At 34.4% G+C, this 12013-nt stretch overlaps 1 protein-coding gene across 2 annotated transcripts in view; it reads left to right on the top strand.

The window, feature by feature from the left end:
* Positions 1 to 12013, top strand: part of LOC143253351 (epithelial sodium channel subunit delta-like) — a 64615-nt gene that overhangs the window by 46950 nt on the left and 5652 nt on the right. For both annotated transcript variants that reach the window (XM_076507103.1, XM_076507104.1), the window contains one exon: positions 8558 to 8621. In XM_076507103.1, coding sequence (XP_076363218.1) covers positions 8558 to 8621 — 64 coding nt within the window. The remainder of the gene's footprint in view (positions 1 to 8557; positions 8622 to 12013) is intronic.

Below are 12013 nucleotides of genomic sequence, written 5' to 3'. Positions count from 1 at the left end.
TTATTTTCGGGTAACTCTGGCTGCTTAAAGCTGCAAGAGTAATGGTGGTAGAAGGCTTAAATTTGCAACACTGACTGAATTAATCTCACAGAATTCAAAAATGGTCTCAAACCAAGTTTATCTCTCTTAGAATTTTCATAGTGAGGCTGTAAAATCACCTGAAAACCCAAAATTGTAAAAAAACATTGGTTTATTTAATAAGCCACAGCTCTAAGACTTAATATGATACAAAGCTGAAATTTGTTTTCTAATTTCCTATAACATATCAGTTGATAAATCAGCAATTGTAATTAAAAGTCTATTGGATCTCCTGTAAGAAAATGTAGTTGCATGCAACTTTTTATGATTTAGCTAAAAATAGCTCTACTTCAGGCCATAGTTTGACCACGTCACCAGTTATTCAGCCTTTTTAGATTTTTAGCATATATTCGTACATCTCTAAATATGATCTACAAAAAAAAGGAGGATGGTGTTCAACCTACCTTTTGAGTTATAATTTTTTAAAGTATCCTCTGACCATACGTTGTTTACTTGAAAAAAACCCTTCAATTCAGGTGTGTTACTGTGTGCAAATATGTCCATACAATTTTGAAATAATTTATGAATCCCATTGAAATACTCTAATCAGCCTTTACCATATATTCTTACATCTCTGAACATAATCTTAAAAAAAATGAAGGTTGTGAAAAATAATAAATTATCAAAATTTAAGTGTCTCTGATATGTACCATTGGGCAAAGGACCACATTCAGGGTATTCAGTTCTTTCTTGTCAATCAGGAATCAGTCCTGCAGAATTGTGTAGAGTTTGATCTACTTGAGCACTTTGAAAAATGCCAAACTGTAGCAGGTATTAGGTCACATCATAGCTTTATTCCCCACTCTACCAACAAATTGTATATGAGAAGGCTATCAGATGATGATGTGTACACAGTTGTAACTGTTGGTAGTAGCAGTGAAAGTGATGCTGCAGCAGCTCAAATAGGGTCTAATGATAGCAATGACAATTATCAGCCAGGGAAATATGTGGCATGCATATACGATCATGAATGGTATATGGGAAACATAAAAGATAGATCAGATGAATATTCCGATATGTTGGTGTCATTTATGAAAAAATCAAGAAACGAACTGTTCTCATGGCCTGTAAGGTCACGTACAGATGAAAGCTGGATTCCTTTCCAACATATTCTTTGTCTGATAAGTGCACCTACCTTGCATGGCAGTAGTGCTCGTCACTATGTTCTAAGTCAAAGTGATCTCAACATAATCAAACTCGAATTTCAGAAATTTATTCAAGCTGTCTGAACAAAGCAATGTTTATTTGATGTTGTTAAGGCTAATTTATCACCAAAGCAGTTTTTGAAACATTTCATTGTCACGATTATTGCAGTTTGGTGTGATTATAATCTTTCTTAGTTATCCCCTGTTGTAGCACTGTGCTTTTTGTGTCTAATTTACCTTTGTATTTATTATATTATGAATCTTAAGCTCAGCCATATTTGCATAACTGTAATGCATACACAGTATATTTGCATTGCCATGTGATCTAAATTATTATGCCAAAAACTTGTTCAGAAATGAATTAATTCTTCCTTGTTTCTACAACTTCATTACTTAACATTGTGAAAGGCTGGTTAGAATATTTCAGTGGGATTCATAAAATTCTGACAGGTATTTTTCAAAACTGTATAGATATATTTGCATACAGTAACACACCTGAATTGAAGTTTTCTTTTTCAAGTAAACAACGTATAGTCAGAGGATACTTTAAAAACTTATAACTCAAAAAGGAAGGTTGAACACCATCCTGATTTTTTTTGTGGATCACATTCAGAGATATGAGAATATATTGTAAAAATCTGAAAAGGCTGAATAACTGGTGACATGGTTAAACTGTGGCCTGAAGTAGGGCTATATTTAGCTACATCATAAAAAGTTGCATGCAACTAATGTTTTTACAGGAGATCTAACAGACTTTTGATTAGAACAATTGCTGACTTATCAACTGATATGTTACAGGAAATTAGAAAACAAAATTCAGCTTTGTATCATATTAAATCTAAGAGCTATGGCTTATTAAATAAACCAATTTTTTTACGATTTGGGGTTTTCAGGTGATTTTACAGCCTCATTTTGAAAATTCTAAGAGATAAACTTGGTTTGAGACCATTTTTGAATTCTGTGAGATTAATTCAGTCAGTGTTGCAAATTTAAGCCTTCTACCACCATTACTCTTGCAGCTTTAAGCAGCCAGAGTTGCCCGAAAATAAATTTGCCAAAAATAAAAAATATTAACTACATTTTACAGGACTGTAAATCAGAAACTATTAGAGATACTGATCTAATCTTTGGCAGTTCTTTATTGTATGGGTAGATGAGCACATGAGAATTTTTTTAAGGCATTCTGTGGGGGTCACCTGCAGCCCACTGGATGATTTGACATGGAATGACCCTTTTGTTTATTTTATAACTTTGGCTCCAGGCATACTTTCTTAAAACTTCAAATATAAAAATTTTGAGCAGAAACCCCCAAACTACTGTAGGCCTCATTTTATATACAAGTATATAATATAAATTGTAAAACAAATGCCTAAGTTAGCTTCATTGATAAACACACTACTTGCAGAGTAGCTTAATAGCAGAATAAATGTTATAACACTCACTACAAACACATCAAAATAAGTTACTTATGAATTTATTGTATTTTGATTTACAACGAACTTATTAAATTTTCATTCATTATTCAGTAACTTCTTATTCATTAGTCACTACTCATTACTGAAAATGTTTTCAGGTTTCTGTATATTCCACAAAGTTTCTCAATTCCTGAAATTCATTAAAATTCTAGTTATTGTCATATAGTCATTGTCATGATTAGTGGGTCCCTTTAGTAAAGAGTAATCTAAATGCAAACATTGAAAACATAGCACTGCCCCTTTCTAAAATGAGAGATTCTTGATCATTCCTTATACAAAAGGTAAAACGTTTCACCAGACTATTCATCAATAAGGTCTTTTTGGTGGGTTGCCTTTCTGAAGAATATGGTATGCACATGTCATGGCCTCTTACCCCTTTTCCTCACTTACTGCCATGTTACTGGTAGATTTCTTATTAGGTAAGTAGTTTAGTCTGTTTTGTGAAAGAGCTATCCTTGGTGATCCTCTGAAAGTGGTCTCAACAGAAGCCTTTCCTGTTCTGCTATTGTCATCAGATTAACTGTTCCAGTTGCAGATTTATGTTGGTAGTTTCTTACTAATGTACTTCTAAAGATGTACACTGTGGTTAATTTTTTAGATCACATAAACTACATCATTGAAACGTTTGGTACAATATATATGTGCTTTCCAAACATCTGCTTAGTTTTTTTTTCTTGTGACAAGGGTTTTATGGGCATGTCATATCACCTTGATGGAAACCTATCTTACTAATATCATGGTAAAATTTCGTTTTATTACTGTTTTATTTAAGTCTGTCTTTGATAAATTTGAATATGATGTTTTTATTATTGAAACCCCTGTGAGCTCATCCTACTGTAAATCCCTCAGAATATTCTATAATGTTTGGTTCTACTCATTCCAGTCATTAAGTGAAGATTTACTCCTACAAAGCCTTGGAGTAACCTTTTACTTCTTGGTGATACAGTAATAACCCTCCCTTTTATCACATGAACTTCATTTTCTAGTGTAATAATTGTTTGCAGTGTACAAAGACTTCCTGTTCATAGACTGTGAAACTGTTTGAAGCTGGACTAAGTTTTCTTTCAATGTCTCTTCACAAAGTTAGTTCCAAGTATGTGCTCTTCCTCAGTGACAGTTATTCACATATCATGAGTTACAAAGAATCTTCTTACAGTAAGGATAACTTGTGACATTCCTGTTTCGTGAACTGTTTGTCCATCTCCTGTTTGCATCACTCTGTCCTCTTGTTTTTATTACCAGAGCAATTTCTCACCTTTCACTATAAAATGAGATCAAACTGTTGTGGCTCGAGAACCACTGATGATTAACATCCTACAAAACTTTCAATAAACTTGTGGATTTGTGAAGTGGTTTGTTTAAATAATAAATATCTTGTCTTATTTGAGACAGATATAGAATTCTCAGCTGTACTTCACTCTATAAGTCAAGCTAAATCCTATTTCCCAATGTTCTTCCTTTGATATGATTTAGCTTAAAATATTGTCAAACACTGCCACTTTGTTGTAGTAAAAGCTGTTGAGTTTTTATAGTCTTTGTTGTAAGAACCATGTTTTGCATGTGTATAATATTTCTCACCTTCTGATATCCTTTGGGAAGAGTTCTTATTCCTTACGTGATTTTGTCTGCACTTCCTCGCAGTATGTTCTTTGAAGTTACACTTGAAATACCTATTTCTTGAGTTTTATTTTATTCATTAGAAATTGCTGGTTGTCTAACTAATTCTTTCAGTGATTCTAGACCATCATCAGGGAGAGATGATGTTTCAAATCTGTTTGATTTATAATCTTATAAATTTAGATAGATTGTATCTATCTGTTTATTTGTGACATTAATGGACTTTACGTCCATTGTAAACTGCAGAGCTTCATTTAAAGATGCAGATCTACTTTGCTCAAATCTTCATATTCTGATCTGTATGGTATCTAAAAATTTGTTAACATGTTAACTAATATTTTACAGATTTGTGTAAAGTATATTTCTTCCTTTGTTCACTGTTCCAAAATTTTGCTCTGAATACTTCCTTTTCCTGTGTCATTCTAAACATGTTGATGTAGCTACCATTGCTTAATATTAGTCATGGCTTTTGTATGTACTGAGGGATTTATCATTGCAATGGTCATCTTGGATCTAAAGAATAAAGATGCCATACATGACTTTATCAAATAAAATCTCAAATCGATTTGTAATGAACTTAAAAGTCACTATTATGTTAGTGCTCTTGATACTGGATTCTATCATCATTTAGCTGAAGAAGTTTTGTTGCAAAACAGTAGGATTCCCAAGGCATAGGAGGTGTTGAGAAGAGCTGTATGTTTTAAATAAAGAGAAATCAGTGATGTGGTTTACAGGATCCAAGCCTTCCATGATGGTGGTCTTTTAAAGTATATTAGTGAAAGAACAGCCTTTTCATGGTTGATGCGACCATACAGGCATGCCTTGGTAGAAGTTGGACCAAGCTAACTGGCTCTTCTTCATTGCTCTCTCAGAACTTGGTCCTACTGCTGTTTGTCTGCCATATATAGAAGAACATGTGGTAGCTGTAACTGACTGTATTGTCTATGCAGCTGCTTATTCTAATCTTAAGACCTTGACACTTTTCCATGGTATTCCCATCCCTGCTGGATTCCTACCTGCCAAGAGGCATTGAAGGCTATAAACTGATCCTGGGATAACATTTGTAGATATCCCAGCCTTTTGAACTGCATTGCTTTCTAGCAGGCTCATGTCATTGCAATGTAGGTGAGATGTCAAAACCAAAAGAAATCTTGGATTAAGCTCACAACTAGCATCTCTTCTACTACCAGTTTCAAAATACTGTGTAACAAGATTCAGAAAGCCAGTGAGAAAAGTATACTTTCCATTCCATTTCCATCTTGCCCTCCAATGGTTAGGAAGTTGCTGTACTCTTGGCAAGAGTTTTTCTCTTGCATCTAGCACTTCAATTGTTTTTCCCCTGCTCTCTTAGCCATCAATTGTCAGGCAGAGCATTACCTCCTTTTTTCAAACCAATCATCTCTATAACTGTAACTGCTCTTTTATGCTGGTGGAACTCAAGCTTGCTCTTTATCAGTCTGGTCGTACATTGGTCAGACCTGTTGATTTCACTATGGGAAGCTGTGTCATCTCTCTCCTGCCACTCTTGTTATGCCTCTAGTTGTTTTTAACTGGATCTGACAAGAGAATGTTTTTCCTTTTCCTTTGTGTTGGGCTATTGTCCTTCCTTCTTTTAAACATGGTAAGGGTCCAAGATTCCTTTTAACTATCATCCAATTGCTTTGACTAGCTCTCTTTTTAAGGTTTTCAAAATAATGTTAAATACTCATCTTGTCTGGTTCCTCAAATCAAACAGTCTTCTCTTGCTCATCCAGTGTGGGTTCCATTGACGGAGCTACACCATGGAAATATCAATCAGGAAATTCTTCCTCAGGAGTGAAAACTTGTTTCTGTGTTCTTTGACCTTGAGAAGGCTTATGACACTACATATAGGTACAGCATTTTGTGAGACTTCCACTCCAATGTTTTACATTGCCATTTTCTTCAACTCTTACTGGAGAGGCAATTCCAAGTACTTGTGGGTACAACACTTTCCCATTCTCTTCAACAGGTACTTGGAATCCCTCAGGGCTGTCTTGAGAGTCACACTTTTCAGTATCAAGATTAATATTATACTACACAACTTCATCCAACTGTTTCAAATGAGCTTTATGTTGACAATTTTTACATCTTGTGTTGGTTGTCAAACATGATGTTTCTTGGGTGGCAGCTTCAGACTGCCCTAAATTGCTTGTTAAAGTGGACCAAAGTTTACCTTTTATTTCCTTAAAATCATCTGCTTGCACTTTTGCTGCTAATGGGGTGTACACTCTGATCCCGAGCTCCATCTCAATGATGATGTTTTTCCTATTGTCTCTGAGGTAGGGTCATGGGGCATATCTTTGATAGTAAGCTAACTTTTATTCCTCACATCAAGCAGCTATATGACAAATGTACGAAGACACTGAACATCCTCCATGTCCTCTCTTCCACCTCTCGGGGAGTGGATCAATGTCCCATGCTCAGGATCTATTCTGTCTTCATTTGCTTCAAACTGAACTATGGGCCTCTGATCTATGGTTCTGAAAGGGTATGTGTTTCTTTATAGAAAAACCACATCTGGCTAACTGCTGAGCCCACCAAGGGTAATTGAACCCCTGATTTTAGCATTGTAAATCTGTAGACTTATTACTGTACTACTAGGGTTCTGATAGGACTTTGGTCTTTGAGAAGTTTTACCCCATTCACCATCTGGGGCTCCAGCTCTGCACAAGGGCTTTCCTCACTTCTCCAGTCCAGAGTTTATACATTGTGTCCCATGAACCCCCTCTTTAGCTCTACCATTTGCAACTTTCTTTGCAGTATGACATTAAATATCAATCCTTACCACAATATCCATCCAAACAGGTGGGACTGTGTCTCCCTTCCTCAGAGGGCTATGCTCTTTCAGAAGAGTTAGTCTTCCATTCTTCCTTTTGCCCTTGTATCTTGGCACAGCTGGCTAAGTTGGATGTGCCACTGCATGATGTTGCTGTCTTCACTGATCAGTCCATCCCACTGCAGCTTATTACTGTCTGCACCTGTGATCTTTCTTTGAGTCCTCTAAAGAAGGCAGACACTTCTGATTGGTGTACTGTTTTCTCTTTGCCAAACACCTTTTTAACCATTCATCTATTCAGGTTTAAAATCAGGAGACTCTGTGGGATCTGACATGGTTTGTTGTGACTCAGTGGTTTCTCATAGGATCCTCTTTACAGTTTCTTTGTTCACTTCCAAGTTTATGCTACTTCTTTTGCCCTAGATTATGTAAAAGCTATACAGTATACAGATTCTACTATTTACATCAACTTGTTTAGCTCTCTACTGGTCCTGTAATCACTTAGCATTAGTTCTCACCCTGTTCTCTTCGATACTCAAAAACAATTGGCCGATTTTAACTTATCTTCTATCGTATCCAGCTTTTCTGGATAACTGGACAAGTTGGCATTTGCAGGAATGAGCTCACTGATACCATGGCTAAGTCCATCTGCCCTGGTGCCATTAAAGTCATGCCTATCCTGTATGAGGATTATGGTCCCATATTGAAAGCTTGGCTTTGGGCCAAGTGGTATTCAGTTTGGAGTGAGCATCACTGTAACGGGTTTTACCAGATCAGATCATCATGACCATGAGAGATGGCACTATTTTAGACGTTTTTCCTACAGGTTTACCCCATGACATTGAACAGTGCCTTAAGTGATGGTGACACTGTACAACTTGTTTGTATTTTAAACTTTTTACAAGCAATTGACCTCTTTAATTCAATTTAATTATTTTATCTGAATTTTGGTCACTTTTTCATTTTAACTCCTTTTATTTTCTTTTACAATAAATATACAATTACTGACTGTTTGGTGCAGACAGCCAAATTGCTTTGCACCAACAACCTAGAAACAAACTTTTTGAACTATTATCTGTAATCTATGGTAAATTAAATGTAGGCTGTGGTGGATGTTATTGAAGAAATAGATTAATTCATTGTTTTGTAGACTGAACCATATTTTCAACAAAATATTTAAAGAACCTGCATAAACCATTGAACAGATTACAGTTTTGGTCTGATAGTCTTCCTACATATATATTTATATATGTATATATAATTATACAATTCAATTCAGTACTTATTTTTAGGTGTATTTATGTATTAACTATGTTAGACTGATCTATGTCTTTTAGATCATTTAAAATATAATATTTTACTAGCCATACTTTTATTGTGAGCCAGCCATTCTGTTATTATGAATAAATATTTTAATTTAATGTATGTGTTGCTTTTCTTATCAGAAAGATTACTTACGAAGTTTCACATCTTGAATCAGTAGATGTAGGTTCAGATGAAAATGGATCAGTAAGTACTTTAAAAAATAATTAGAAGTCTGTATGTAGTGTGTATTTATAATTCTACAGTATCATATCAATCTGTATCTTCAAAGGTTTTCCCAAAGTAATTTGTAGACAAGTGTGTTAATGATTTAATTACAACATTATAAATATTTTGAATTTTTAGGATCTTTATATGTAAAATTAAACTTGTAGAGTGTCATAAGACATATTTTCAAAATGATATAAAACATGTTTACAAAGTGAAACAAAACATTCATGTATAAAACCGTTCTTGTTACCAAAATAATCAATATAATATCAAATGAATGGTCTTTAAACTAATATCTGTTATGAAATTAATTGCCAGGTATGATTTTGTATAAAACTCAAATTATTCTTCATATGTCATGAACATCTTTTAACTTCTTTAGTTTTAATCATATTATTTATTTTGATATTAAGTTTTAACTCATCAATTTCTATTTTAAATAAAAATATATGTGTATGTTGTAATATCTTTTACATAATTCATGTTTGTTTCTTTGTAAATGTGGTAAGATTTGTAAGCCTTTATGTGTGGATATTCTATTGTAAAAATGTACTGTGTGACATACTTCTCATGAAATGCCTAATACATCAATCACTATATTCCTACAACTCCAAAATGACGAATGTTTTATTGCTTGTCTCATGTTGTGTGGATGAACAAAATTATAAATTGTAGAAGAAAACAAACAAGATGAAACACTGGAAAAATTATGATAATTACCTTGGCAAATACTATAACAATATTTCAGGCATTATCTCAATATTAGATTTTCAGTGAGGAGAAAACGGCTTTTAGACGAGATAGGGTATACGAAAAAGTAAAAATGCATGTGGCTCAACAACTTAACATTAAACTAAAAAAAAAAAAAAAAGTTTCAGAACTAATACACAAACACAAAATGAAAGTACTTTTAAGTTTGACATCACACCAGTTGTATAGTGATGAAAAAGCTGATAGCAAGTAGCTGTATACATCTTAACTTAGTTAATTTAATGGCATGAAATGGGTAGTATCATTAATATTTGATTAAAAGAATGATCAAGAAAGATTTTGATCATCTCTACAAAGTAATGTTTTGTAATATATAGACTTGTAATATATGGTCTGGTGTCAGTGTTTGAAAGGAACTAATTGGTGACTGGTATTTGGTCAGGAATAGATTTACTACCACTACTACCACTACTTTTAAAGAGTTTGCAACTGAAATAGCTATTTAATATTAAAAAAAAACACTTGAATAAGATATATATGTCCATCAGATAGTATGATTCAAGGGTAAAGTTTAATTATACATTACTACTTGCATCAGTAGCATAAATTTATATCAACTATCTCATAGGCTTAAAGATATAACCCTTTTTTGAGTGCTAAATCCTGAATACTATGGAGCAGCTAAAGCTATTGAAACAACAGTGATAACAAACCATACAAGAAGAGACTACACTGCATTAACATGGACATAACTTGGGTACTACTGCTTCACAGCAAGATGATGTGTCACAAACTTTCGAACATGGTCCTTACATATCTAACATCCAACACATTTATTTTTTCTTATTAGTGCAAAATGACTCAATGGTACCATTGCTAAAAATCTACAATGTATGGTAGTCAATCTGTTTTGTGACTAGTTGTCTCCAGATCTGTATAGGAAGAGGTACTTTACGCTTTACATAATGCAATGACTGGAAGAAACAAAATAGTTTTACCCATTTTTGCAAGAGTGTGAAAGCAACTTTTCTTGTCATATTTCAGAGTGGATTTTGAATGATGTTATAAATGCTGTACTGTCTAGAAGAAAAGTTAGCTGTGTTGAAGATATCTCCAACAAATGGTTATGGATTCTCCTTTTGAGAGACTATGCTTAGATATAGTTGTTTTCTGCACAAAAGCAAGAAGGGTAATTAGTGTGTGTTGTATTGTTATTAATTACTTCTCAAAGTGGTGTAGAATGTGTCCGTTGGCCAAGACATTATCACAGGTTGAATACTGAGCAAATATTTAAATAATATTGAGATAACTACATGAAACAAATAGCCAGTTTCAGTAAAAAGTTGTTTTAAGAATTTTATTAAGAATTAGGTACTGTCCACTGTGTCATTCTTAGTTTGATAGTTCAGGTGAATGAGTGATGTGGAGTGTTATGGGTATGCTTGTTAAGTTTGTGACCCTGACCAAACTGATTGAAATGACTACCTACTATACATCATGTTGGCATATTCTGCAACTAAAGTATATTCAAATGACGAATTTCTAAGTATTTTTTTAAGTTAAGAAGTAAACCTTTCAGTGACTATGATGTGTGGCCCTCCACATAGTGCAGGCGTGGAACAGTATGCACATGAATTTTCATGTCAGTAATTGGGTAGTGACCAGGATTGACTTGTGCTGTGTTAGTGTTCTTGAGCTGCAGGAGCAGAATTTACCACCTACCTTTGCTTTTATTGAATTTGGTAAGCAATTGGTGAGAACTTAGCCTTGCCTACCCTGCTCCACAACAAAGTATGAGAGTTCCTGGCACTCTGGCATCCACTGAACCATTGTTCAGAATTTACAACCTTGTACTGACAGCACTAAGCACTGACCCAACATACCACAAACAAAGCATGTCATAGACTTCTTTTTCTCCTGCAACTGACTTTAAGTTACCACTTCATACAGAGTTACTTTTAAAACTACTGTAATGAAGGAGAAGATATTCTTCAAAACCATGGTATGCATCATTTTTGTCTTATGTGTAAATCTTATGAGAATTTTGTATCTGTAGAAGTCTTTTCAAAGTATGCTTGAATTGGTGGCATAATTTGGACATGCTATGTCCCAGTGTCCTAGTTGCTTCTCTTTTAAAAGCTTAATAGACTAGTTTTGTTGACCATCTTAAGCCCAGAATCACTTGTTGAGCTGGTGGCTCCTTGCACCATTTGTTCCAAGTACTTAACTGCTTGAACCACTTCAAGAAAATGTCCAGATATTATTTGGTCACACTTTTAATTATTGGGTGGATGTTGAGGAGAGGTGTGGGTACTCAGCATCACTTATTATGACTTGTGTTGGTGGCTAAATCTCTCTACCAGTTTGCATGTTCATTATTGGCTACCACCATTGGTAACTAATCAGTTCCTGGTTCAGGATGACACAATGATGAGTTGCTCTCAGCAGTTAATCCATGTACCATTTTTTAATTGCAGGTTTCTTTGTGGTCTGTGATTCATTTGACAGGATACTTCTCAGTTCTTAAGGCTACTTTGTTCTGATTGCTTTGTTCTCTGTAGTATGTAACCTCTCATCTGTAGCAGAGATTTTGCAGTAGTGTAAGTAATCTAAAGTTAAAAGTATAATCACAGGAATATCCTTTGCTTGACTACCTG

This window comes from Tachypleus tridentatus, chromosome 6 (genome assembly GCF_004210375.1).
Source record: "Tachypleus tridentatus isolate NWPU-2018 chromosome 6, ASM421037v1, whole genome shotgun sequence".
Taxonomy (NCBI): domain Eukaryota; kingdom Metazoa; phylum Arthropoda; class Merostomata; order Xiphosura; family Limulidae; genus Tachypleus; species Tachypleus tridentatus.
Note: the sequence above shows the minus strand (reverse complement) of the source record. Positions and strands in the feature narration are given on the sequence as shown.